The sequence below is a fragment of the Vipera berus genome, assembly GCF_964194415.1.
Source record: "Vipera berus genome assembly, chromosome: 16".
In the NCBI taxonomy this organism is placed as follows: Eukaryota; Metazoa; Chordata; class Lepidosauria; order Squamata; family Viperidae; genus Vipera; species Vipera berus.
The window spans coordinates 1,871,128-1,898,983 of NC_138219.1; the positions used below are offsets into that span (position 1 = coordinate 1,871,128).

Here is a 27,856-nt window from a genome sequence, read left to right on the forward strand (position 1 = left end):
CTCTGCCTGCTGCCAGCAGTTCGATCCTGACTGACTTCAGGTTGACTCAGCCTTCCATCCTTCTGAGGTTGTTTAAAATGAGGACCCAGATTGTCGGGGGCAAGAGGCTGACCCCGTAAACCGCTTAGCTGTGAAAGCAGTGAAGCAGGATATAAGTAAGTGCTGTTGCTATTGTAGGGAGACTAACCCTAACAAGATCTACCTCCAGCGTTACGTGCCATCAGAGAAGGCAAGGAGGCTGCAAAACCTATAAAGGGAGATTATTTTTTAATTGGGGGACCACTAATTATACCTCCTTTGGATGCAGGTGACGGAGATCGGCAAAGATGTCATCGGCTTGAGGATCAGCCCTCTGCAGTTCCGCTGAGGTGGCCTGGTCTTGCACCCCACCCTCGTCTCCATCCTGGCCAGTGTCCAGTGACCCCCCCTCCGAGTCTTTGCTTTTTCTATCATCTACTGTAGCATTTCAGATGGGACCCGTTATTTTCTGGCAGATCAAAATATGGAGCCTGTCCCATCATTTTCCAGTTTAGCAGCTTTTCAATCTTGACAACTTGAAGATGTGTGGACTTCGATGCCCAGAATTACCTAGCCAGCTCTGGGTTGGCTGGGAATTCTGGGCGTTGGAAGTCCACACATCTTCAACTTGTCAAGATTGAGAAACAATGATTTAGATGTCTGCTGGGCTAATTAAGGCTGGAAAAAACTCCCCGGGGAAGATCTACGAAGAGACAGAAAATTTGGGGGTGTCTTCATTTCGTACGCTGAACGGGCCTCAAACCCCGCTGCCTCTCCCATCTTTTGTCATTTTTCTGTCCTCCCACACCCATTCTGCTTATTTTTACGTTCTCAGACTCAATAAAGAGAAACCAGTCAAGGAAAAGAGTGTATTGGTCTGCTTCAGTGTGAAAAGCTACAGATCCAGACAAAATGGGAGAAAAGAGCCAGTTTTTTCCAATTGACCCCCCTGCCCTTCCCCCAATGAGGTAATGTGGGCCATTCCTTCAGGGTTTGACCGCAGGATTCCTCCAGAAGCTGAGGATGATGGGATTTGTCCTGGTGGGGTAGCATAGCTGGAAGAGTGCGTCTCCATTTCACTAGTGCATGCTGGGAATGGAGATTTTAGTTGACCTAATTCAACACCATCACCACGTTGGTGCTTCCTGTGTGGAGGTAGACAACATCAAAAGAAGCAGAGTTGATGGTGTGAGTGGTGTCAAGGCACAAAGTCAAGTTGGCCGTGTGTTTGCCAATAAAGTGGGCCATGTTGCTGTAACACACTAATCACAGTTCATTCGACCTACAAAACCTTAAATTGCAAGATTGTCCTTCCCACGTAGCCTTCGTTGTGCTGTGAACTTGTTTGTGGGAACCCTCTATTCGGGAGTGACCTTCATGAGAACGTGACGGGGTTGTGAACGGGAGTGAGGAAAGCTACAGGACAGCGAATTCCAGAGGTGCTCCAGCTGTGACCTTTCCAGACGTCATTCTGGGTAACCCAACAGAGACTTTCAACAGTCCAGACTCTTGTCAAAACAAGGGAGGCGCTGCCCTCTGCCACCTGGACAGAAGGTGGCAGATTGTCCGAACAGGAGGACCCATCGTGGTGCCTCCTTCCCTCGTCCTCAAGGAGACTGGTGACCAGGGGTGGGCACCGTAATGTCAGCCTGGGGGTTGCCCTCCTGGACGGGCTGGTAGGGGGCTTTGCGGATGCATTCCACAAAGAGCAGGAAGGACATCAAGAACCAGAGCAAGAAGTTCACCCAAGCAGTTGCCTAAAGGCAGAGGGGGAAAAAAAGAGTTGGTGGGAACAGAAAGAAGACGACAGGAAGAGACCTTGCAGCAAAACCACTCCAACTGAAGGCCTCCAGTTCAGTTAGTGCCACTGAAGGTGAGGGAGTCCTGGTGGATCCGCTCCATCCCAGGTCTTAGATTTTGGACGACTTCCATCCAGTCTCCTAAAAGGAGAAGGATGTTCTTAAGAGGATGGTGGGCTTCCAGCTGGGGGGGTGGGTGTAGTTCCTGGGTGTCAGGTCATCCAAACTCTTCAGACAGGAATATCGGCTAGGCCAGGGGTCCCCAACCGGGGATGCGAGACAATATTCCAGGGGGTGCAAAAACCTGGCCTTTTCCAAATTACAGTGTAGATGCATAATTCGTTTAGTTCGAACTTTTGTGTGGGGTGCGAGAATATATCAGAAGTTCTAGGGTGCAGGGGGTATAGAAAAGGTTGGGAGCCGCTGGGCTAGGCAATACAGGTAGTCGTCCTTGACCTACGACCACAATTGAGCCCAACATTTCTGTTACTGTTGAGTTTCGCCCCATTTTATCACCTTTCTTGCTGCAGTTGTTAAATGAATCACAGCAGTTGTTAAAGTCACATGGTTGTTAAGTGAATCTGCCTTCCCCACTGACTTTACTCGTCAGACAGTCGCAAAAGAGGATCACGTGACCCTAGGGACAGTGCGATGGTGATAAATAGGATGTCCCAAGTGCCTGAATTTTGATCACGTGACCACTGGGGTTGCCGCAACGGTGCTTAATGAGTGAAAAAATGGTCAGGTCACTCTTTTCCTTGCCGCTGTAACTTGGAACGGTCAGTAAACGAATGGTTGTAAGTCAAGGACTACCTGTACTACTCAGACAGCAACTTCTGTATGAAGCCTCAGGATAAAGAATGATGGATGATTTATATGCTGCCCACCTGGCCAAATGGACCGGGCAGCTTACAAACATTAAAGAGCAAAAGAGACAAAACATTAAAATATCAAATAAACAAAACAATTTTAAAAAACAGTTAGTTCTCAACTTACACTTAGCAATTTCTGTTGCTAGGTGAGTTTTGCCCCATTTTATGACCTTCCCAGCCACAGTTGTTAAGTGAATCACTGCGACTGTTAAGTTAGAAACACAGTGGGGAAGTGAAGATGGCTTCCCCATTGATTTGGCTTGCCAGAAGGTCCCAAAAGGAGATCACATGAGCCCGGGTCACTGTGACCTGTCATAAGTACCTGTCAGTTGCTAAGCGTCCAAATTTTGATCAGGTGACCTGGGGATGCCACCTTTCAGCCTTTCTGAGGCCGTGAAAACCCGCCCCTTCCCCACCCCTTGGGCATGGCTGCTCTGGCACACGGTGGGCACAGTATGATCTGTTTTATGTTCTCTTTGCTCTTGTGAGCTGCCTGGGGTTACTGGGCGAGTAGGCAGCCTTTTCAGTTTTCAAAAGAACAAACAAGCCGTGAGTCCTTTGTGCCCTGTTGCGTGGAGGAACCAAGGGGGGGGGCAGTTAAGAAAGCCACTCACCTGGGCAGCGTAGAGGTTGTTGTAGAAGTTTCCAGCCTGATAAGGCGAGACCCAGGAACTGCGCTGTGCCTCTTGGCAGCTGCAGGGAAGGGAACAAGCGGTTTGCAAAGTTCAGGTAAGAACCGGCTCTCAAGGTCTGAGGACCCAGATTGAGGACCCAGATTGTTGGGGGCAATAAGCTGACTTTGTAATAATGCCGCTTGGGGTGTGTGTGAAAGCCCTAACAAGCAGGCATATACATAGAATGAAGGCTACTGCTAAGCTTGTAAGCCGCCCTGAGTCTTCGGAGAAGGGCGGGATATAAATGTAATAAAAAATAAAATAAAATAAAAAGGTAGCTACTGAAATACTGCTACTATTACTACTCTCCAAATCACTTGAGGGCAGGGGCAGAAGTAATGGGTAGAGGATTATTAAAGAGAGAAGCAACCTGGAACTAAGGAGAAACAGTGAGAACAATCAATTGGTGGAAGTCGCTTCTCTCCAGAGATTGTGGGTGCTCCAACACTGGAGGTTTTGAAGAAGAGACTGCACAGCCATTTGTCTGGAATGGCTAGGACAGCGACGGCGAACCTTTTAGTGCCCAAACCGCAACCCAAAACCCACTTATTTATCGCAAAATGCCAGGGCTGCAGCATTGTGGTGCCCTCATGGGGGGCAGCGAGGTGCCTCCGAGTGCCGCCTCTGGCACGCAAAACCCGGGGGCGCAAAAATGGGCCACCGTGCTGCAAAGCGCAAAAACGGCCGCCGCAGCACTGCAGGGTGCAGATACAAGACGCTGCACCATGCAAGAACGGGGCAGGGCTAGTATCAGGCAGGCACTAACCCCACCCCATTTGCAGCATGTGTGTGCTCGCAGCCCTTGTGCATGCATGTAAAATGCTTTCCCCTCCCTTTTCTTCCAGTCCATCAATCGACAAGGGTTGGTGACCTCTGCTTTACTACCTCTGCTCGAGCTTGCCACTTAGTTGGCGCTTTGCCTCCTTTGTGCTGGGCGGGCCTCCTGCTCCGGGCAATGGTGGTGGCCTGATGGAGCTGCTGCTGCTGGTGGTGGCGCATGTGCCAACAGAGAGAGCTCTGAGTGCCGCCTCTGGCACACGTGCCATAGGTTCGCCACCACTGGTATAGGATCTCCTGCTTGAGCAGGAGGTTGGACCAGAAGACCCCCAAGGTCCCTTCCGACTCTGTTCTTCTATTTCTACTAGTACTGCTACTACTGCACTATTTGATTACTATGTCATCACTGCACTCTCACAACACAGGTAACCAGGTCAGCTAAAGGCCTACCAGGATCATTTCCACAACAGGCTGAGTTAGTTTTTTTGGCAGTTTAGCAGGTGGGGCAAATCCAAACGATTTGCTTGCTGAACGTTGAAAGCCCCGTGTGAGAAGGGTTTGTTCCCTGATCAGGTTAACATGCCGTGCGAAGGCAGCCAAAGACCCTCTTTGCTTCTCGTTTCGCCCCCTCCTTGGCCCGAGGTGCTTGCCTTGCTGCAGCTTTGGCTTTCCGAATGGAGCCACAGAAGACATCCATGCCAACGCGGAGAACGCAGGCGGAGACGAGAAGGAAGAAGAGGACGGTGGCTGAGAGCACCAAGGAGGTCTTAATCCAGGGGTGGGTCCTGCGGGAGAGCAGGAGAAGCCGCGTCAGGACCAGGATGCTCCCACCGGGCGCCAGCGATCCAGCCCGCCCCCTCCTGGACCCTCACTCACAAGTGTCCGTCGCCGTAGCACACACTGTAGATGCCGCGGAACAGGGAGAACAGGGTGAAGATGGCCGTCAGCGCAGAGATGGCAGAGATGAAGTAGCAGAGCGAGGGAGGGCTGGAACTCTGGAGGCTCAGCGTCCCGTTGTAGCCCACTGACCCGTACAGAATGCACTGGCCACCAAAGCCCCCCTGAGAAAGAGGGAGGGGGGGAGGCAGCAGAGGGGTGATGGGTCTGCTGGCCAAAAACGGTGAGATGACCGGCCCTGCCCTGCCCTGCTAAGCACCTGTCGCTGTGGAGGATGGGATCCACACACCCCCCCCCATGCCAGGCTGAAGGGTGCAATGCTGACTGGCTGGAGGTGGTTGCTCCATAGATTTATTTTTTCTTTTTCCTATTTTTTTGCCCTGCCTTTATTATTTTTAGTACTCACTCAAAGTAGTGAGCATATCCATCAGACCTTCCTCCTCCTCCTCCTCCTATTTTCCCCATCACAACAACCCTGCGAGGTGGGCTGAGAAGGAGAGCTGGCCCAAAGTTACCCAGCCGGCTTTCATGCCTAAAGTAGGACTAGAACTCCCCGTCTCAGAGCTTAGCTGGCTGAGGAATTCTGGGAGTTGAAGTCCACAAGTCCTAAAGTTGCCAAGGTTAGAGACCCCTGGTCTAGGCAAAAGAAATCTTGAATCTGGAACCACCCCACCCACCTTGAAGGCCCTTAAAAAAGGCAACTATATTTTCACACTTGAACCCAGAGCCTCTGCCTGTCTTCCCCCTGTGCCAGGTTCACAGGGCTAGGCAACCTTGGCTCTTTGATGACTCGTGGACTTCAACTCCCAGAATTCCTGAGCCAGCCACGCTGAGGAGAAAGGGAGATGTTTCCAAGCTGTGTCAGGCTGGCTCAGGAATTCTGGGAGTTGAAGTCCACAAGTCATCAAAGAGCCAAGGTTGCCTACCCCTGTATCTACTCCGGGGGGGGGGGGCGACTTTGCTGGCCGGCCTGAAAGAAATCCCCCCTTCCCCATTTCTCCTCAGGAACCCCTCGGGGTCTCCAGCCTCCAGGGCGCCTGGCTGGGAGGGGCGAACCAGGTCTGGGGGGGGCAAGGGGGGGAGGAGCAGGCAGGAGCACCAGCGCTGGTTGTTGTGACCCAACTCCAGGGTCCTCGGCTTACGACCACAGCGGACTCCAACATTTTCACGGTTGAGCCAGACGGCCGTTCAGCGAGTTTTGCCCCCGTTTGGCCCCCTTTCTGGCCACCCTGGCTAAGCGCCTCACGGCGAGTTGTTAAAACGAGGACACAGCCGCTAAGCGAATCTGGCTTCCCCTTGCGATTTGCTTGGCGGAGAAACGGGGGGGGGGCGCCGCAAAGGGAGAGTCCCGCCAGGGGCCCGAGTCTTCGTCACGTGACGGCGGAGAGGCGGCGGCGGTCGTAAGCGCGAGGAAGGGCCGCCCGCGCCTTTCCTGCGGGGCCCTGGGGACTTCCAACGGTCACTCAGCGAGCGGGTCTGAGGCCCGGCCGGACCCCCCCCCGCCTCCCCGCCCGCCCGCGGGGCTCACCTGGGCCAGGGCCAGGGCGGCGGCGCAGCCGAGGGCGGCGAGCAGGGCGGCGGCGTTCAGCGCCAGCTCCAGCAGCAGCCGGACGGACGGGCGCGCCATCTTCGCGCTGGGACCGGGGCCAGCCGCCCCGCCCGCCCCCGCGTCACCCGCCCGCCCGCCCGCAGCAGGTCGCGTCGGAGGGAGCCGCTGGGGCTGACCCGGCTTCGTCTGGCGCAAAGCCGGCCGGCCGGACTCCGCCTACCTGGCTTGTCAAAACTACCTTGCTTGGACAGACCAGGGTTTGGCAAACTAACCTGCTTAAACCATGGATTGGAAAAAACACTCTTGCTTAAACCAGGGTTTGGCAAAGTACCTTGCTTGAACAAACCAGGGTGTGTCAAAACTACCTAGCTTGAACAAACCAGGGTTTGGCAAACCTGTTTAAACCATGGATTGGAAAAAGGACCCTTGCTTAAACAAACCAGGGTTTGGCAAAATACCAGGGTGTGTCAAACTATCTAGCTTGAACAATCCAGGGTTTGGTAAACCTGCTTAAACCATGGATTGAAAAAAGGACCCTTGCTGAAACAAACCAGGGTTTGGCAAAGTACCTTGCTTGAACAAACCAGGGTGTGTCAAAACTACCTAGCTTGAACAAACCAGGGTTTGGCAAACTAACCTGCTTAAACCATGGATTGGAAAAAACCTTGCTTAAACAAACCAGGGTTTGGCAAAATACCTTGCTTGAACAAACCAGGGTGTGTCAAACTGTCTAGCTTGAACAATCCAGGGTTTGGTAAACCTGCTTAAACCATGGATTGAAAAAAGGACCCTTGCTGAAACAAACCAGGGTTTGGCAAATACCTTGCTTGAACAAAGCAGAGGTTAGCAGGGGAGACCCAAAGGGGGCCAGCGGAGGTGGGTGGGTGGGAAACCCCGGTGAGACCATGCAACTCTTGGAGTGGCCTAGCTGCTTTTAGCCTGAGAAATCCCATTTTGTTGCAAAAAAGCTTCGTTTTGCTCGCTTCTGTTCTGATATTTTCCCTTCAAACTGTGAGAAATGTACATGTAATTTTCCAATTCTGTTAAAGAAATAGGCATATAGAGGCACTTACCTAAGATACATTTAGAAAAGGACATATAATAAGATGAAGAAATAGAGAAATATATATACTGACTTAAAGGATACTTTTAGAATAGTGCACACTATTGTAGAATAACATATAGCTTATGAATTCATTTTATATAAGGCTTATTCTTTATAAAAACTGCTTAGAGTTAGTATTTTAAAGTATAATTAAGAACCAAAGTGCAGGCATGTTTAACCAAAGCATGAACTCTGTTACACACATAGCTTCTAGATACAAAGCAGGCATTCTTATAGAAAAACAAGGGAAGACATAAATCTTTTATAATTCCAATTATCCAGCTTGGGTAACAGTTCACCTTGTAGATAAAGCTATACCCCAAGTTAGCAGGATGTTACAGAAAAGGGAGTGAAGATTAGAAGCAAAAGGGCATTTGATCTAATAATTGGAGGGTTTGGTAATTGTAATGGTTGCTAGGCGGTGGGAAAGCATGTGACCAGGTGGGCTTATCAACTGGACTCACTTTGGAAGGTTGTAGTGTGATGTATGGACAGGGTATAAAAACCTATGCAAAAATTGCTTCAGGTGTGGACTGGGATTTGCCGTTACAAGAGTTCCACCACTTTTGCAAAAGCTTTAATAAAACTTGTTTTGTTTTCCAACATCCTTGGAGTTGAATTCTTTTTATTCCTCACAGAACCACCGTTGTCCTAAAATTCCCGACTTGTGGCAAAACTCCCACCAGGCCAGGGGCTGACCTCCCGTGTTCAGTTGCAGATAAACTGGCTAGAAAGCCTTGCGCATCCCGAATTGCCAACCTTGTCAGTCTGGGCCAGGAGGGCGTGGGGCTCTCATACTTTAATAAGGATCTCATCAACTTGGAAGGGCTTCTTTCCGAGGCGTATTTTCTTTATTTATTGCTCCTTGCGAACAGCTTGCTAGTGAACGTGACTTTGCAAACGGGCATAAAACCTTTGCCAATATTGGGGGCTCCCGATTTGTGATTTAATCCAGAGAACGCATCTCTTGGTGTTGCGTTTAATAAAGAAGTTGCAATTTATATCAGATTTGTAGCTCCGGGTTGAACTCAAGGGTCCTTGGTGCTCCGAGTTTGCTGCTTGTCTTGCAGATGTTTCATGATGTAACTAGGGAACATCATCGATGCTACAAGGGAGTGGGGTTTGTGGAGGAGAGGGACTGTGGGGTCCTTGGTGCCCTCTGAGCTTGGCTATTTGCTTGCAGATGTTTCATTACCCAACTAGGTAACCTCATCAGCAAGAAAACATCTGCAAGAAAACTTACCAAGCTGAGAAAGCACCAAGGACCGCCCCCCACACAGGTTGCAATTTCCCAGCTTGTGTGATAAATTGGATACTCCGCACCAGGAAAATCAAATCCAGCATTTGGCTGGGCCAGTTCATGGTTTGGCCAACCCAAATGCCTGTGCAACCTTGGCAACTTTAAGCTGGGAGGATTTTAACTCCCAGAATTCCCCAGCTTTGCTGGGTAAAAGGACTATGTTTGCAGAACAGAGAGATCTACAAGCTACCCCAACTGTACTGTATTTTAGCCTAGCAGGCAGTCTGGAATATATTCTAACTGGGTCCCTTACATTCCCAGTCAGCAAGGCCATTCCATTTTAGTAGCATCTCCTGCAAACAGGGAAGAGCGACGCAAAAGGAGAAACCCACCTCCCACCCCACCCCCAAGCCTTTTTCTAGCACAAACAGGAAGCTCAATTTCTTTTATTTTTCTTTGCAAAACCATATTCTGTGCTCATTTGAAGAAACAGTTTCCGTTTTTCAACTGGAGGAGGAAACACTTTCAAAGGATTCCCACCATTTATTTTTATTGTATTTTCCAAACAGATCAGGATTGGCCTTGGCTCATGCACTGCTCCTTCCTGCCTCCTCCCCCCACCAAACAAATAATTTTCAGTCTCATTATTTCAGACAGTGTTCAAGTCTCCAATGTTGGGGGCTGAAATCCAAATATTCAGGAAATATTTTTTTATCTCTGAGCAGAAAGGAAAAAGCAAAACTGGTGCTGTTTTGAATCAGCAAAACACACATATTTTCTCTCTCTTTAAAAAAAAACACCATCCAAAGCCAATTCTTCTGCTTTCTCTCTTTCTGCCCCACAGAAATTCAAAGAGTGAACCACAACTCCAACAAAAATCCTGTCTCTCCCCCTTTTGCAGGTTGGGCTTCTGCTCAAAGCAGAGTTGGGGGTTTGGGGAGGAGGGTTGCATGCCAATCTTACTGTCCCATTTTATTACAAAATTGAGAGAAGTGCAGAAAAGCTCTTGGCTGGGGAATTTGAAAGAGCTGGCTAGAATCCGTTAAGAAATTTTAAAGGGGCTTGATTATTCCAAGGGGATAGCCCCAGAGTTCCACGCTGGAGTCCCTCGGGGGTCCTTCCAAAGGATCCGCTTGCTCCAGCTCCTGGATGGAAGTGGCCCCAGGACAGTTGGGGAAGGGGTTTCTGATGTGGCGGTCCCAAATGATTGGATCTTCCCACTCAGACAAGACCCATTGCTCAGAGAGGTAAGTAGAGGGAATAGTCAGAGTGACCCCACTTTTTGACTGGCTTGCTGGTCCGTCCAATCATGGGCAGCTTCTGGGCGTAGCGCGAAACATGGGTGGGTCCGTGGTGCTGCAAGAAACAGGTCTGGAAGAGCCGCCCCTGGCACCGGCGGTCCACCTGGCGCCCCGCGATCACGAAGCTGAAGTGGGGTGCCCCTTGCAGGGAAAACCGGCACTTCTGGAAGACGTCCCGGGCGACAGGCCGATGGCTCTGCTGGCGCAGGGCGCTGCGGGAACGAGCCAGGTTGGCTGAGCGGTGCAAGGCCGGCCGGCTGGCCGAAAAGTCCGCACGGGGGCTCTCTTCCTCCCGAGGACTGACAGTGGCGCTGGCGGTCAGCTGGGGCATCTTGCGCACGGGCTCCCCGGTGCTGAAGGCTGGCTGCTCCTTCTTGGTGTCGGCGGCCTTGGGCGGGCTGGCCGGCATCGGCCCGGCTGGGCACAGCCCCGAGCCGGTGCCAAAGCGGGTGGCCAGGCTGTCCCCAAAGAAGTAGTAAAGCTCCTGGTAAATCTCGTTCAGCGAGATGGCCGGGGGGCTGGTAGGGATGCCCACCCCGGCCTGGGGGCCCCCGCTGCCCAGCTGCAGCAAGTGGCTGGCGATGCCAAAGCCAAACTCCACCTGGGGGTCCTGGAGGGGACTGAGCCAAGGCGCCCCATCCCGCGGGCGCCCCTCGGCACCAGCGCCCTCGGCCTGGACGGGCACCGACAGCGACTGGGCTTTCATCTTGAGGAGTCGCTCGACGGCCACCTGAGGGAGGAATCGGAGGGACTGTTTAGACCAGGGGTAGGCAACCTCGGCTCTTTTATGACTCATGGACTTCAACTCCCAGAATTCCTGAGCCAGCCAAGGTGAAGGGAAAGGGAGATGTTTCCAAGCTGAGCCATGCTGGCTCAAGAATTCTGGGAGTTGAAGTCCACGAGTCATAAAAGAGCCGAGGTTGCCTACCCCTGGTTTAGACGAACACATGCAGTCCTATGACCACAGTTGAGCCCAACATTTCTTTTGCTAAGCAAGACAGTTCTTAAGTGAGTTGTGCCCAATTTTACAACATAGTTGTTAAATGTTACTTAAGTTAGTAGCATAGTTGGTGAAGTGAATCTGATTTCCCCATTGACTTCGCTTAGTAGAAGATCACAAAAGGGGATCATGTGACCCCAGGACACGGCGACCATCATAAATATGAGCCAGTTGGTAACTGCCTGAATTTTGACCACGTGACCCTGGGGATACTGCAACGGTCGTAAGCGTGAACAATGGCCATAAGTCACTTTTTTCAGTGCCCTTGTAACTTTGAACAGTTTCCAAATTAATGGTTTAAGTTGGGAAGTACATGCAATCATCTAACTCCAGTAACTGATTCTCAAGACGGCCAGTTTTTTTACAGTTCTGCTAAAAATATGATTCGGGCTGGTCAGAATTTAAAGTAGCCGCCGATTCCTTTTACGGATGCATCCTTCCTTCCCTTGCCTGGATCAAGCACACAAACCACAACGGACATTTTGGGCTCAATTGTGGTGATAAGTCGAGGACTTCCTGTATGACAGTTGCAGCATCCCTGGGGTCTCATGTTCGGACTCTGGACCCTCGGCCACCTTATGACAGCTGCCGTGTCCTGGCCTCACACGGAAGCCATTTACAACCTTCCCAGCTGGCTTCTGACAAAGTCAGTGAGGGAAGCCAGACTTACTTAATGACCATAGAAAAAAAAAAGCTGTAAAATCAGGGGTGACTCCCTTAATAATTGTTATGGCTGAGCAAGGGACGTTCTGGTCCCAAATGTTGGGAATTGAGTACCGCCTGTGAAAGCTGCAGTTGTTGGCTTAACCCTCACAAAACCCTCTGGCCGGAGTTGCCGCTGTGCCAGAGAGAGGCCCATCAGGACTTCAAACAGTCACTAACCGAACGGGTGTAAGTCAAGGACTGCCTGTAAATATCGCAGTTCTTGCCTGCTCAGAAATCCACCCCCACCCCCGGCTGATGTCGCCACCGTGCCAGACACTCACCAGGATGGCCCCGTAGACCTTGTGTCCATCAGCCTTGACCTGAGCGTTGGACACCGAATAATCATCCAGTACCACCTGCAGGTTGGACCAGTAGGTGGAGAGGTGGGGATAGAGGACCCGTTGCACCGCCTGAGGGGGAGAGGCCATGAGAGATCGGCACGCGCCGGGGAGGCACCCCCAAGCCACCGATGGGGCCAGCTGCAACTTACCTCCCACCCCAAGGCATGCAGCCCCACCACGGCCCCGTAGTGTGAGCAGAGGGGGCGGACGGGGTCAGCCAGCACCTTCTGGAGGGTGAGGAGGATCTGATGGTACAAGCTGCTCACCAGATCCCCGTGGCTCCTGTAAGGAAAGTGGAAAGAAAATTGAAGCAGGGTCATCTCTTTTGAACTAACAATCATGGCTGGAGACTTCTCTATCAATGAATTGTCGCACAACCTGAAACCGGGGTTTCTCGACTTGGGTGGCGTGAAGAGATGTGGACTTCAACCCCCAGAATCCCCCAGGTCCTTGGTGCTCTCTGAGCTTGGACATTTCATCACCAAACTTGGTAACGTCATCAGTGCTAGTATTGCCATAACTATATATTTGTTAGTAACTATATATTTGTTAGTTAGCAACTATAAATTGCTAAAATCTCCCCTGGGTGGATTTGCAAACCCGATGTCATGGTTTGATCTGTCTAATGAGACAGATCAAAGAACATTCTGGCATTGTTTATTCTAAAAAGTCTATAATAATGAGAACGAAGCATCGGCACTCATGAATCTGAATTCTCCTCCCCTGAACACATGGTATCATACACAATTCCCTCCCTTAATTACACGTCATAAATCACATTCTCCAATTAGTTTAACATGCAAAAGTTTCACTTCCTTTCTGTAGCGAGCCATCCCTTATCTTAATTAGAACAACTCAGTTAACATTCCCCCCCCCAGCTTCATTGATTCAAAGCAAAACAGTTTAAAGGAAAAGGCTGCCTCTTATATCGGCAGGGCAAAAACATCCAATGTTTACAGTGTTGACACCCACCATATTTCAGCTGAATTCCTTGGGCCGTTTAAGTTATGAGATACTGAATCAAAAGCCACCTTTTGAAATTATGGCTCAGGGTAGCCTTAGTCTTTACACCAATCAGTGGTTGCCCACAGCTTCCGCCTGGCCCAAGAAATCTCCCCAAAGGGGGATAATTAAATTCATATTTGCTTGCAAAATTTCATACACTGATATTTCCCTGTTGGGTTACGAAATGTCTGGATTAAAACATTCAAGGTCAGAGAGCACCAAGGGCCCCATAGTAGTCTTCATCCTCCCTTCCCCCTTGCACACACCCCTCCCTTCTAGCACTGATGAAGTTATCTAGTTGGGTAATGAAACGTCTGGGGAAAAAAACAAGTGGAGAGAGCACCAAGGACCCCACAAATAACAGTGAGCTGAATGGACTTGAGGACAATGATAGCGGGCATATTGTAGAAAGAAATTGAAAGCATGTTGTTTGCAAGCCCTATTCCCGTGGTGGCGAACCTATGGCACGTGTGCCACAAGTGGCACGCAGAGCCTTCTGTGGACACGAGCGCCTTCGCCCCAGTCCCAGGCCTTCAGCTGGGTTTTATAAAATCTTTTCGCTTTAGACCTCCGCCGCCGTGTGCCAAAAAAAAAGGTTCAATCAATCAATTTCAACTTCTCACGGGCAGTGGCGTAGCGTGGGTTGTCAGCACCCGGGGCAAGGCAAGTAATTTGCGCCCCCTAACCCATGGATTTGAGCACTCGAGTCTCTTCCACTAGATTAGTTAAAGAAACCCTTACCCCCTAAGCACATGTATTGTTTGTTATGAAAATACTGATGTAATTAAAGTAAAATGCATCTAATGCGCCCCCCCAGATGTTGCGCCCGGTGTGGCCGGGGGGCCCCTGCACCCCCCACGCTACGCCACTGCTCACGGGGAAAAAAAAGATCCTGCAAAGTTGGAATTGATTGGTTGAACTTTTTTAGTCCCACCCAGTCTGCCGTTACCACCACCACGCCCACCCAATGGGCCACACCCACCCGGGACCTGATGATACATAAGTGGGTTTTGGGTTGCAGTTTGGGCACTCGGTCTCTCAAAGGTTCGCCATCACTGCCCTATTCCTTTCCAGCCCTGATGACATAACCTAGTTGGGTAATGAAACGTCTACATGAAAACAAGGCCAACCCTGAGCTACAGAGAATCTCCTCCTATAGAAATTTCCTGTTACTTTGACCAGATTCTCTTCCAGTTTTGATTTTAATTCTACTGACACCTCCCGCCTCTGCGGTCTTGGGCCACCAATGACGAGCCTGGGGCTCCGAGGCAGGGATCACTAAATCAAGCCACTCTGGGGTGCAAAGCTCCTGTTTGCTCCATAGGAGAGGGGCAGGCAAGATCCAGAGAGGCCGGTCATTTCAGAGACTTCACCGGAAGATCTGGCCGAGGAGGAGGGCTGCGTAGTCGCGCAGGGTCCAGTGGTCATTCAGGGGGTTGATGGAGGCTGCCAAAGGCTCCAGGACGCAGTACATGACGCTGGCAATGAGGCTTTTGACGTAAGACCCCAGGCACAAATAAGGGTTTTGAATGAGGCTTTTGGCCATATGCAGAAGGCGGTTGAGTTGCTCCAGGTCGTGGCTCACCGACTTGACCTGCAGAGGAAGCCAGAGAGCAAACATCTCAGCCAAGGGAGACCCTAGCCTTCCTGAAGCGGTCCTTCCTTATTAGGTTGTGTGAACAGTCTGAAAACAATGAGCTGGCTCCCCACTTCAGGCCCATGAGCTTCCGATGCCATCATGTGGCTGACTTGTCTTTCTGGTTAGATGTGTTGGGTGAAACCGTAATTGAAGGAACGGCTTTCCTCCGGAAGCTGTGGGTGTTCCATCCCTGGAGTTTCTTAAGAAGAGACTGGACAGCCATTTGTCTGAAAGGGGGTTGGACTAGAAGACCTCCAAGGTCCCTTCCAGCCCTAGGACTCTACGTTCTGTGAGATAGATGGGTAAGATACATAGACAGACAAATAAGATACAGGATGGAGAGATGGATCGACAGAATTGATGGATGGAGAGAGAGGAAAGAGAGAGAGAATGGATAGAGCAGCTTGCTTCCTGGAGTTGTGGGTGCTACATTGCTGGGTTTTCAAGAAGAGACCGGACAGCCATTGGTCCGAAATGGAACAAGGTTGGACTAGAAGACCTCCAAGGTCCCTTCCAACTCTGTATTCTGTAATAGTGCTTTAGTTTTATTTATTTTTATTTTAATCCCATTTATATCCCGCCCTTCTCCGAAGACTCAGGGCGGCTTACAATTTAAGCACAAACCAATGTGCTTAGCAATAGCCTTCATTCTATGTATATGCCTGCTTATTAGGGCTTTTGCCCCCCTAATAAATAGTTAATAAACCATGGGGAAAAATGGTTTCTACTCATGAGCGGCAGTCCTCGTGTTATGAACATAATGGAACCTGCCTCCCACAGTCATCACTCATGATGGTCATAAAGCGGGTCGATCACTAAGTAACCCTGAGTTTTATTTCACATTATAAAATTGTTAGCTGCCCAGAGTTACCTTGTGGAGAAATGGGTAGATAAACAAACAAAAAAACAAAATGATGCTTTGGAATTTTGCCCTACAGGACAGGGAGGATTAGGGTAGATTAAACTATCTTAATTATTTATTTATCAAATTCATTGCAAGGGTGATCAAGAGGAATTTAACACTTTTCTCTCAGATGTGTTTTGTAGGAGGGGGAATAAAAAAAATCAGCATTCATTTCTGCTGGATCTGGTTGTTAAAACAGGTATAATTGAACCTTTAAAGCTATTTAAATACAAAAGGAACAACAAAGGAGGCTGCGCACTATTGATTTATTTCCTCCAAGGGAAATGGACATAAATAAGCTGGAATCAGAGATACTTTATCTTCCAAAATAGTTAAACCTCACACTTAGCGAGTGTAAAAGATTAGCCAATTAACTTTCTCTTTTTGTGCAGTTTCTTTTCCATATTTAAGAACATCTAAGCACCCATCGCTCCATCCTTACAGAATATATGGTTGCATCCTGTAATTCTTTATAGAACAGAATATTATTTGTGGCTAAATTCAACTTCCTTATATATATATATATATATATATATATATATATATATATATATATATATATATATATATATATATATATATATATATATATATATATATATATATATATATATATATATATATATATATGGAATCATTTCTAGTCTTATTTTTTTATTTTATTTTAATCCCATTTATATCCCGCCCTTCTCCGAAGACTCAGGGCGGCTTACACTCTAAGCACAAATCAATGTGCTTAGCAATAGCCTTCATTCTATGTATATGCCTGCTTATTAGGGCTTTCACACACACACCCCAAGCGGCATTATTACAAAGTCAGCTTATTGCCCCCAACAATCTGGGTCCTCATTTTACCTACCTCGGAAGGATGGAAGGCAATGCTGCAAAAATACAGTGGGACAAAAAAGTATTTAGTCAGCCACCAATTGTGCAAGTTCTCCCACTTAAAAAGATGAGAGAGGCCTGTAATTTTCATCATAGGTATACCTCAACTATGAGAGACAAAATGGGGGGAAAGAATCCAGGAAATCGCATTGTAGGATTTCTAACGAATTTATTTGCAAATTATGGTGGAAAATATTTGGTCAATAACAAAAGTTCATCTCAATACTTTGTTAAATACCCTTTATTGGCAATGACAGAGGTCAACCATTTTCTGTAAGTCTTCACAAGGTTTGCACACACTGTTGCTGGTATTTTGGCCCATTCCTCCATGCAGATCTCTAGAGCAGTGATGTTTTGGGGCTGTCGCTGGGCAACACGGACTTTCAACTCCCTCCAAAGGTTTTCTATGGGGTTGAGATCTGGAGACTGGCTAGGCCACTCCAGGACCTTGAAAAGCTTCTTACGAAACCACTCCTTCGTTGCCCGGGCGGTGTGTTTGGGATCATTGTCATGCTGAAAGACCCAGCCACGTTTCATCTTCAATGCCCTTGCTGATGGGAGGAGGTTTTCACTCAAAATCTCACGATACATGGCCCCATTCATTCTTTCCTTTACACAGATCAGTCGTCCTGGTCCCTTGCAGAAAAACAGCCCCAAAGCATGATGTTTCCACCCCCATGCTTCACAGTAGGTATGGTGTTCTTTGGATGCAACTCAGCATTCTTTCTCCTCCAAACATGACGAGTTGAGTTTTTACCAAAAAGTTCTACTTTGGTTTCATCTGACCACATGACATTCTCCCAATCCTGTTCTGGATCATCCAAATGCTCTCTAGCAAACTTCAGACGGGCCCAGACATGTACTGGCTTAAGCAGGGGGACACGTCTGGCACTGCAGGATTTGAGTCCCTGGCGGCGTAGTGTGTTACCGATGGTAGCCTTTGTTACTTTGGTCCCAGCTCTCTGCAGGCCATTCACTAGGTCCCCCCGTGTGGTTCTGGGATTTTTGCTCACCGTTCTTGTGATCATTTTGACCCCACGGGGTGAGATCTTGCGTGGAGCCCCAGAACGAGGGAGATTATCAGTGGTCTTGTATGTCTTCCATTTTCTAATAATTGCTCCCACAGTTGATTTCTTCACACCAAGCTGCTTGCCTATTGCAAATTCAGTCTTCCCAGCATGGTGCAGGTCTACAATTTTGTTTCTGGTGTCCCTGGACAGCTCTTTGGTCTTGGCCATAGCAGAGTTTGGAGTGTGACTATTTGAGGTTGTGGACTGATAACAAGTTCAACCAGGTGCCATTCATACAGGTAACGAGTGGAGGACAGAGGAGCCTCTTAAAGAAGTTACAGGTCTGTGAGAGCCAGAAATCTTGCTTGTTTGTAGGTGACCAAATACTTATTTTACCGAGGAATGTACGAATTAATTCATTAGAAATCCTACAATGTGATTTCTTGGATTCTTTCCCCCCATTTTGTCTCTCATAGTTGAGGTATACCTATGATGAAAATTACTCTCTCATCTTTTTAAGTGGGAGAACTTGCACAATTGGTGGCTGACTAAATACTTTTTTGTCCCACTGTAAATGCCAAATACGCAGGTGGAGCTAACTAAAATGGTGAATGATCTTCATCAGCTCCTCATGAGTGGAGAAACAGCAATTTATGAATGAATGAATGAATGACGCAGGGCTTGCTCCAAGCCCTCTCCACTCACCCCACTCACGATGTAGACAAAGTAAGGGAGGAGAGCCGCAATCTTTGAATTGGTCTGTAAATCCTGGAGAGCAACCTAGGCAAGAAGGGGAGAGAAGGGTTCAACTCAGTCACTTGTCTGAAATGGTACACGTTCTCCTGCTCGAGCAGGGGGGTTGGACTATTATATTCTAATTTCTATTCTATTCTATTCTATTCTATTCTATTCTATTCTATTCTATTCTATTCTATTCTATTCTATTCATTTCTATTTTATTCTAATTACTATTCTATTCTAATCTAATCTAATCCCATTGGCATTGGTCAACATTTCTTCTAGAACTGAACATGTCACGGGCGATTCCCCCAAATGGCTACCCAGTAAGAGCTGGGATCAGTCACAGGCACCAATTTGAGGGTTCTTCTGTCTGCAAATCCCGTTGTTTGCCTTCGAATCCTGTCCTCTCGTATCAGCAGAGCCTCTTCTTCAGACTCACCTTCATCAGCTGAGGGTCATCGCCCAGTACGGCTCGAGTCACATGCTGGTAGTACTTCAAGAGGTCATCTGTCAGCACGGAGACGGCACTGGGCACTGGAAACAGAAATGAAGAGTTGGTCTTGGAAGCCGAAAAAGGAAGTGATAAGATAGGGTGGGAAGCCAATAGTTGAATTACAGTTCACAGGATCCCCCATCCCTTCTCAGAAGGAGCTGCTAAGAAATATTCTCAGATTCTCCACTTGTGCAATAAAGCATTTGCCGCACACCTGAGATACTGTATGCCAATTGTCAGGACCCACCCCAATCCACATCTTAGGAAAGAAGAACTCTTGGAGACGAGATTATCCAACAGGGACTTTTACTAAAACATGGTTGAAAGTGGATAATCTAGACAGGATCTGGAAACTGTCTCGCAGATGGATACTTTTAAAGTGTCCCCGAGTAAAACCCCCTCCCCTCAGTCCATTTGGTTAGTCCCGGATCAGTTAAGGTTCATGTGTCAAAACCCTTCGTGGGAAAAGAGAACTTCCATGCATTTACAACATCGTTGTTTCCTCCCCTTCAGATTCCAATCGGAGATACAAACCAGAATCTCTCCCACCCCCCTTTCTTTGTTCTTCTCAGTTCAAAGGTTCTTTCCCTGGTCTTTGATCATGGCCCCCAGGCAGGCTGAATAAACAACCTTGCGTCTAATGGATAAAGGTAAAGGTTCCCCCACACATGCGTGCTAGTCGTTTCCGACTCTAGGGGGCGGTGCTCATCTCCGTTTCAAAGCCAAAGAGCCAGCGCTTGTCCGAGGACATCTCCGTGGTCATGTGGCCGGCATGACTAGACGCCAAAGGCACACGGAACGCTGTTACCTTCCCACCATAGTGGTCCCTATTTTTCTACTTGCATTTTGACGTGCTTTCGAACTGCTAGGTTGGCAGAAGCTGGGACGAGTAACAGGCGCTCACTCTGCTATGCGGCACTCGGGATTCGACCCACCAAACTGCCGACCATCTGATCGACAAGCTCAGCGTCCTAACCCCCTGAGTCACCGCGTCCCTTGTCTAATGGATAGGGATGGCCAATTAACATCTTCTCTTCCCCTCCTTGGGAATGGCAGAATCCAGTAAGGGGGTAAGATTTAGGTTTGCACAGATAGGGATTTAGGAATGGAATATAAATGGATTCTTGACACCAATTTTATATATCTGGTCACACAATTCACCAAAGTTTTTCAACCTAGGCGACTTTAGGATGGGTGGAATTCAACTCCCAGAATTCCCCAGCCAGCGTGCTTTAAGATGGGTGGACTTCAACTCCCAGAATTCCCTACTGAGCCCAATTCTGGGAGTTGAAGTTCACACATCCCAAAGTTGCCTAGGTTGAGAAACGGTCCAATTTTTTTCCCCATTCCATTTATATCCCACCCTTCTCCAAAGACTCAGGGCGGCTTACAAACATAGCAGTAGCCTTCATTCTATGTATATGCCTGCTTATTAGGGCTTTCACACACACTCCAAGCGGCATTATTACAAAGTCAGCTTATTGCCCCCAACAATCTGGGTCCTCATTTTACCTACCTGGGAAGGATGGAAGGCTGAGTCAACCTTGAGCCTGGTGGGACTCGAACCTGCACTAATGGCAGGCAGCTGGTGTTACTTAAGGAGGCATTAGCCCACTGCTCCACCAAGGCTCTTTTACGCTGACCTCAGATGAACGAAGCAAACAAATCGCAATGGTTGCACTCAGACTTTGCAAAATAAATATGTAATCCTGGATTGTGCTGTCTTCTTCCAAGAAATGCAACCAAACCGGCATTACCAGTCCTTACCTGAGCCTTGAGCCTCGAGGTTGCCTTTCCCGTCCAGGTAAGAGATGTGAACTAGAAGAGAAGAGAGAATCGGAGGCTGCTCAAGAACCGATGGAAGATTAGGAAAAACCTCAGAGCGTCTGAGTGGAGGAGGGGTGGGGAAGTTCTGATCCTTGGATGAGATGCATTCAAAGAGAGCCCAGCAGGGGATTGGGACCTCTGGCCCGTCAAACCCTTTTTTTCACTGTAGAGCAGGGGTGTCCAACCTTGGCAACTTTAAGACTGGCGGACTTCAACTCCCAGAATTCCCCAGCCAGCACGCTAAGCAAATCCCTGCAGTTCTTAACGGCTTCCCCCACTGACTTCGCTCATTCGGGACCGGCTGGGAAGGTGGGAAATTCATAAAAATGCCAGTTGCCCAGGGCCCAAATGCTGATCACTTGACCAGGGGGCAGACTGTGACGGGGATAAGCGTGAGGACCACTTCTCCCTTTTTCCAGTTGTAACTCTGAAGAGTTTTCCGTTATTTTCGTTTTCTTCGCATTTTATCTTCTCGTAAAGTAGTAAAGAAAATTTAAAGGGTAACTCTGAACAGTCGCTAAATGAATGCTTGTTAAGTCGACGATTTCTGGATTGATCAACAATCCAGAGAAACCTGGCTAGCCTTCTGTTCCGGGGCCCGCCGTTGCCGAACCTTGAAACGCCCAAGTAACGAAAGACAGCTGGAATCTAAACTTGGTACTTTTAAAGTGTCCCCGAGTGAAACCCCCTCCCCTCAGTCCATTTGGCCAGTCCCGGATCAATTAAGGTTCAGGTGTCAACACCTTCCAAGGGAAGAGGGATCTTCCATGCCTTTAGGATTCTTACTTCCTCCCTTTCAGATGCTAATCTGATACGCAAACCAGATCTCTCCCCCCTCCTCTTTCTTTGTTCTTCCCAGTTCAAAGGTTCTTCCCCTGGTTTAATGACGGCCTCCAGGCAGGCTGAAATAAACACCCTTGCAGCAAATGGATAAGGAAAGCCAATTAACATCTTCTCTTCTCCTCCTTGGGAATGGCAGAATCCAGTGAGGGAAGTAAGATTTTAGAACATACAGGTAGAGTTTTATGAATATCTGACAATTGACAAAGGCCCTGCCACCCCAGGAAGGGACCTCCCCAGTCAGGAAGGGGCCTGGTGGCCTCTGGCCCCCCTCCTCCCTGGCCTACCTCTCACGGCTGTCTCCGCACAGCCCTTGGGGATGCTGGTGGCCAGCGCCAGCTCCACCAGGTTGACTTCGCGGTCTTCCTGGAAGAAAAACTCTCCTTCCTTAATGACTCGGAAGGGAAGAGCGTCCGCTGAGCCATGGCCACACACCACCTGCAACAGCAACAAACACACACTCAGCCCTGCTCCAAGTGGGGGGGTCTCCGGCCTTGGCCACTTTACGACTTGTGGACTTCAACACCCAGGATTGCTCAGCCCACGAGGCGTAAAGCGGCCAGAGTTGGAGGCCCTGCTCCAGGTGACTCTTTTGTTAGCCTGGCATCGATGGGATTTTACTGCCTAGACAGGTAGCCTCAGCCTACAGCCCAAAATTTCTGTTGCTAAGCGAGACAAACTGAACTTTGCCCCATTTTATGGCCTTCTTCGTTGTTCGCTGCAGTTGTTCAGTTAGGGACACGGTGGGTAAGTGAATCGGGCTTCCCCCCATTGTCTTTGCTTGTCGGGAGGTCACAAGAGGGGAATCACCTGACCTGGGGATCAGTGGTGGGATTCAGCCAGTTCGCGCCGGTTCGGCAGAAACCATGCCTAATTTTTTGTTGAGTTCACTGAACCGGTTATGATAAATCTGTGTGTTTTCTGGAACACATCTGGTTTTCGTTCAACTTCCAGGTGGGAAAAAAAACCCCTTCCCCAGAAGTCCAAGAGAGGAGCGACGGAAACCAAACGGCGATGGTTCGATCACGTCACCCACGCGAAAACCAGGTGGTGCTTCTCAGAGGTAATTTCTCATCACTCTTTCTTGTAAGACAATCTAGTTTTGCGTACCTCTTTTATTATTGTTCTTATTTAAGTATTAAATGCCTGAAACAATAAACTACCTTTCGGTGTATCATTTCTTTATACTTGAAACGGTCATTAGGGCAGAGAACCGGTTAAATTATTGGAACCCCACCACTGCAACCGTCAGAAATGTGAGCCAGTTGCCAAGCGTCTGGATTTTGATCACGTGACCAGGGGGATGCTGCAACGGTGGCGTGAAAAGGGCTCCGTTTTTTTCACTGCCTTTGTAACTTCGAATAGTCACTAAATGAACTGTTGTTTATTTATTTATTTGATTTGATTTGTATACCGCCCTTCTCCCGAAGGACTCAGGGCGGTGAACAGGGACATAAATATCAAAATGCCCAAATACAGAAATTGAAAACAAATTAAACCCTAGTGCCCAAATGCAGAAGATAAATTACATTAAAATAATAATTAAAACAAAACCCATCAGACCAGGCCAGATTGTTCAAACAGATAGGTTTTTAGGTCGTGTCGGAAGGAGCGAAGGTCGGGAGCCATCCGGAGCTCAACCTATCTATCTCTGTGTCTCAGACTACGGCAGAATGCAATTTGGAGTCTGTATGGAAACACTCACAGCCCGGGGCCCAACTCACTTCCACGTTGCTCCATCGGAGAGCCCGGTTGAAATCTTCCACCATCAGCTTCCGCCGTTTGGTGTGTTTCATGAACTGGGAACTGTTCTACAGGAAGAGGGGGGCAAAAGGAGTCGGACGTAAGCACACAGCCTCCCACTGAATCTCGGATTAAGCACTGCGCAGTGGCCCCTTCATGAGCTCCTGGCTTCCAGATGTGCTGATGAGCAATCAGAAAGCAATCACCGGAAGGGAGGGGGCAGTGATCCTCCAAGTCACGATAGTCACCACACACACACACACACACACACACACACACCGCGAGGTGTGCCATCTTCCCTTCTGGCTTTTGAGATGGCCTTGCAGCGAGATAGGCAGCAAACAAATACAAGAAATAAACAGCTATATAAATACAGGTAGTCCTTTTACATACAACCACAATTGTGCCTGAAATTTCCATTGCTAAGTGAGACAGTTATTAAATAAATTTTTGCCCCATTTTACAACCTTTCTTGCCAAAGTTGTTAAGTAAATCACTGTAGTTGTTAACGACATGGTTGTTAAGTGAATCTGGCTTCCCCCTTGACAGTTTGTCAGAAGGCTGCAAAAGGGGATCACCGCAACTGTCATAAATATGAGGCAGTTACCAAGCATCTCAATTTTGAACATTTGACCACAAGGACACTGCAACTGCTATAAGTGTGAAAAACAGTCATAAGTCACTTTTTTCAATGCTGTTGTAACTTTGAATGGTCCCTAAATGAATAGAATAGAATAGAATAGAATAGAATAGAATAGAATAGAATAGAATAGAATAGAATAGAATAGAATAGAATAGAATAGAACAGAATAGAATAGAATAATTTTTATTGTCATTGTGTAACTCACAACAAAATTAAGTGCTGCCCACAGTGCACATTACACACGTCAAAACCACAAATAAGAACATACATTATAAACAGACACCCTTCACATTCTCTTCACCATTGTGCTGCCCCTAATATTGCACTTCAGTGTTGCAGTATACAGTGGTATTTAATATGGTTACAGCTCTGGGATAAAAACTATTTTTCGCCTATTTGTCTTTGTTTTTATTATCCTGTACCATCTGCCAGATGGTAATAGCTCAAAAAAAGAATCTCCAGGATGAGATGAGTCTTTAAGAATATTTTGAGCCTTCCTAAGACAGCGGGAACTGTACAGTATATCCGGGGTGGGGTGGGGAGAAGACAGGACAGCCAATAATGCTTGGGGTAATGATCCTCTGGAGCGCTTTCCTATCTCCCACTGTGCAGTTGGCAAGCCACACACAAATGCAGTAGGCTAGAATGCCTTCTATGGAGCAATGGTAGAAGGTCACCAGCAGTTTTCATTCAGTTGTTGTTTCCTGAGAAGTCTCAAGAAATATAATCTCTGCTGGTTTACAGCAAAAACATTGTAAAATGAAATCACAGGAGGCTACAAAAAGTAAATGCAGGACAGACATGCAGACATGTGACGGTGGGGAACAGGTGGTGGGTATTGGAATGGGGCCATAACCACCTTTGTGAGGGGGAGGGGTTCTGCTATAACTGTCAACTGTCCAATTGGCATTTCCAGACAAAAAAACTCCTGGGACATGATTTTACCAAGAGTATAATACTTTACTGAAAATCTACACTGGCACAGAAGAAGCAAAACCAGCTCTGATTTCCCGCACAAATGCTGGCATCCTTATTTCTTCTGCTCATTTTGTTATGAGAAAACAGTCAGTCACACTTGGTGTCCTTGCAAAATTCCAAAGACGCCTTGATTCCATCCCTCCCACCTTTTCATTCCATTCCACAATCCCTTCCATCTTTTTTGGTCAAGCTATGAGTGAGGGGAAAATGTAGGTAAATCAGTCTTGATAGTAACTTCAAATGGTCATTAAACAGCCGGCCATAAATCGAGGACTACCTGCACAGCTCCAAAGGTCCCTTCCAAACCAATACCATCCTAGACGGCGTCCCTCACCTGGGTTGCTTCTCGCAGACGGTAGCAGACGTCTTCAGCCAGCAGACCGGCCACCTCATCGGTCAGCTCCACACCCGCACTTTCGGCCATCAGCCGGATCGACTCGCGCGGAATCTCCACAAAGCGCCGTTCTTCCCGTTCAGACATGGTGTTGGCCCTGGGATGAAGGAGGGGAACCCCACAGCTGTCACACAAAATAAAGGCAGGAAACCACTTTTAAAAAATGGCTTGGGAAGACCACACCTGGAATAACTGCCTCCCCAGTTTGGGTCACCACATTACAAAAAAAATGTTGAGACATTGGAAAAAGTGCAGAAAAGAGCAACAAGGGTGATCAGGGGACTGGAGGCTAAAACATATGAAGAATGGTTGCAGGAACTGGGCATGGCTAGTTTAGCGAAGAGAAGGGTGAGGGGGGACATGATAGCAGCCTTCCAATACCTCAGGGGCTGCCCCAAAGAAGAGGCAGTCAAGCTATTCTCCAAAGCCCCTGAAGGCAGGACAAGAAGCAACGGATGGAGACTAATCAAGGAGAGAAACAACCTGGAACTAAGGAGAAACTTCTTGACAGTTAGAACAATTAACCAGTGGAACAACCTGCCTCCAGAAGCGGTGAATGCTCCAACACTGGAAGTTTTTTTTTTAAGAAGACACTGGACAGCCATTTGTCTGAAATGTTACAGGGTTTCCTCCTTGAGCAGAGTGTTGGACCAGATAATCTACAATGTCCCTTCTAACCTGTTAAGGAGGTCCCAAAATCACTCTGTGGGGAAGATTGGCTGGGTGCCACAACGTAATCCTCACATTCATGCAAAGCGATGCAGACGATGCAGAGTTCTCATTCTCGGCTACTCTGTTCCCGGACATCGGTTGGCCAATGGGCTACAGCACTCAGGGCCCTTGGCTGAGCAGCCAGGAGCTGCAGAACTACTGGAAGAAATGGTGTTTACTTTTCACAGATGCAGACAGACTGAAAAGAAAAGCTTCCATCCCACAAACATGCTTTTAACACAACCACACAACATCTGCCTATCTTCCCAAGTCCTTGGGAAGGGTTTGACAGATGGATAAAAATGCCAGATCTAGTCAGAACATCTGGCTGACTCCACAACCGACCGCAATGCAGGCAGTCCTCAACTGACAATCATAACTGGGATCATTGTTAAGGAAGGCGGTCGTTATGAGTCACATCTGATTTTATGACTTCTTTTGCCCTGGCTGTTAAGGGGAATCACTGGGGCTATTGAGAAAATTCACCTCCCCCCTCATTGACTTTGCCTATTGGAAGCTGGATGGGAAGGTCACAAATGGCAAGCAAGGGATTCTGAGACCCTGCGACTGTGGTCAAGACACGCCAATCACGAAGGGCCCAAATTTTGATCCCACGATGGTGGGGATGCTGAAATGGTTCCAAGTACAAGAATTGGCTGGAAGTGACCTTTTCCAGGGCCACTGTAGCTTCGAAGAGTCACTAAACGAACGGATGTAATCTGAGGACACTTCTCAGCTGCACATCTCAGTACATTTCACAGGAAAGCCCCCTTCACCACTGGATCCCCAAATGCCCCCTCCCCCCAAAGACAGAGAGAGAGGAAGACAAAAAGGAAGGAGAGAACAAGAGAGAAGGAGAGAAAGAAAAAAGGAAGAAAGAAAGAAAGCAAAGAAAGAATAGAATAAGCAATAGAATGGAATGGAATGGAATGGAATAGAATAGAATAGAATGGAATGGAATAGAACAGAAAATAGAATAGAACAGAACAGAACAGAACAGAACAGAATAGAAAATAGAATAGAATAGAATAGAATAGAATAGAATAGAAAATAGAGTGGAATAGAACAGAACAGAACAGAACAGAACAGAACAGAAAATAGAATAGAATAGAAAATAGAGTGGAATAGAATAGAATAGAATAGAACAGAACAGAGTAGAATAGAATAGAATAGAATAGAATAGAGTAGAATAGAATAGAATAGAATATTCTTTACTGGCCAAGTGTGATTGGACAGTCAAGCTCTCAGTGTACGTGCAAAGCAACAAGTGATAGATAGAAAGAGAGAGAGAGAAAGAAAAGAAAGACTGGATGAAAGACTGAATGCTGGAGAGGGGAGACCCCCCCCCAAAGGCAACAGGGGCTCCTTCCAGGAGAAACGCGATCCCGGCGCAAAGTCTGCACAAGGGCAGCAATTTGGGTCGGGGGGCCCGGATAGAGGCGCCACTCACCCGCCCCTCCTCCAGCCCCGTCCGGGCGGCTCCAGCAGCAGCGGAGGGCTCGCTGATCCCCGCGCTCCGATTGGCCGCCTCGCGGTACCCTTGCGACCACGTGATCAGGTAAGGGCAGAAGCCGCCTCTGCCAGAAGCCCGTCACGTGACAGCTCCTTAAAGGGGCAGCGCGCTGCTCGCTACGCGATTGGTGTAGGCCGCAGTGTCTCACCCGCATCCACTTTAAGATGGCTGGGGCATTCTGGGAGTTGAAGTCCACCCATCTGAAAGCTGCCCCGATGGGGAAGATCGTTTTAAAAAAACAAAGCATTTTTC

The 27,856-nt window shown here is 48.2% G+C and overlaps 3 protein-coding genes across 7 annotated transcripts in view; 1 reads left to right on the top strand and 2 right to left on the bottom strand.

Annotated features, from left to right (window-relative positions):
* The window catches only part of COPA (COPI coat complex subunit alpha), a 48,459-nt gene extending 47,573 nt beyond the window's left edge, over window positions 1-886 (top strand). The window contains exon 33 of the mRNA XM_081340271.1: window positions 308-886. Within this exon, the coding sequence (XP_081196397.1) occupies window positions 308-367 (60 nt within the window). The 3' untranslated portion in view covers window positions 368-886. The remainder of the gene's footprint in view (window positions 1-307) is intronic.
* On the bottom strand, window positions 874-6,747 carry TMEM179B (transmembrane protein 179B). The gene is made up of 5 exons (XM_081340274.1): window positions 6,566-6,747; window positions 5,017-5,201; window positions 4,791-4,925; window positions 3,304-3,382; window positions 874-1,775 (listed from the first exon to the last, which is right to left on the bottom strand). Exons 1-5 carry the CDS (start codon window positions 6,662-6,664, stop codon window positions 1,626-1,628), a joined length of 648 nt encoding a protein of 215 aa, XP_081196400.1. The 5' UTR covers window positions 6,665-6,747; the 3' UTR covers window positions 874-1,625.
* A 2,615-nt stretch (window positions 6,748-9,362) lies between these two features.
* TAF6L (TATA-box binding protein associated factor 6 like) lies at window positions 9,363-27,603 on the bottom strand. 5 transcript variants are annotated; one of them, XM_081340397.1, is made up of 12 exons: window positions 27,542-27,603; window positions 26,059-26,250; window positions 25,321-25,477; window positions 23,347-23,433; window positions 21,910-22,060; window positions 20,723-20,773; window positions 18,902-18,996; window positions 18,427-18,501; window positions 14,657-14,877; window positions 12,428-12,560; window positions 12,219-12,347; window positions 9,363-10,962 (listed from the first exon to the last, which is right to left on the bottom strand). In XM_081340397.1, the coding sequence occupies exons 3-12, from the start codon at window positions 25,465-25,467 to the stop codon at window positions 10,171-10,173; spliced, it is 1,881 nt and encodes a 626-aa protein (XP_081196523.1). In that variant the 5' UTR covers window positions 25,468-25,477; window positions 26,059-26,250; window positions 27,542-27,603; the 3' UTR covers window positions 9,363-10,170. The 5 variants fall into 5 exon arrangements, with proteins under 5 accessions (XP_081196523.1, XP_081196524.1, XP_081196525.1 ...); XM_081340398.1 differs by having other exon boundaries at window positions 25,321-25,504; XM_081340399.1 differs by having other exon boundaries at window positions 26,059-26,247; window positions 27,542-27,594.
* Window positions 27,604-27,856: the final 253 nt, after the last annotated feature.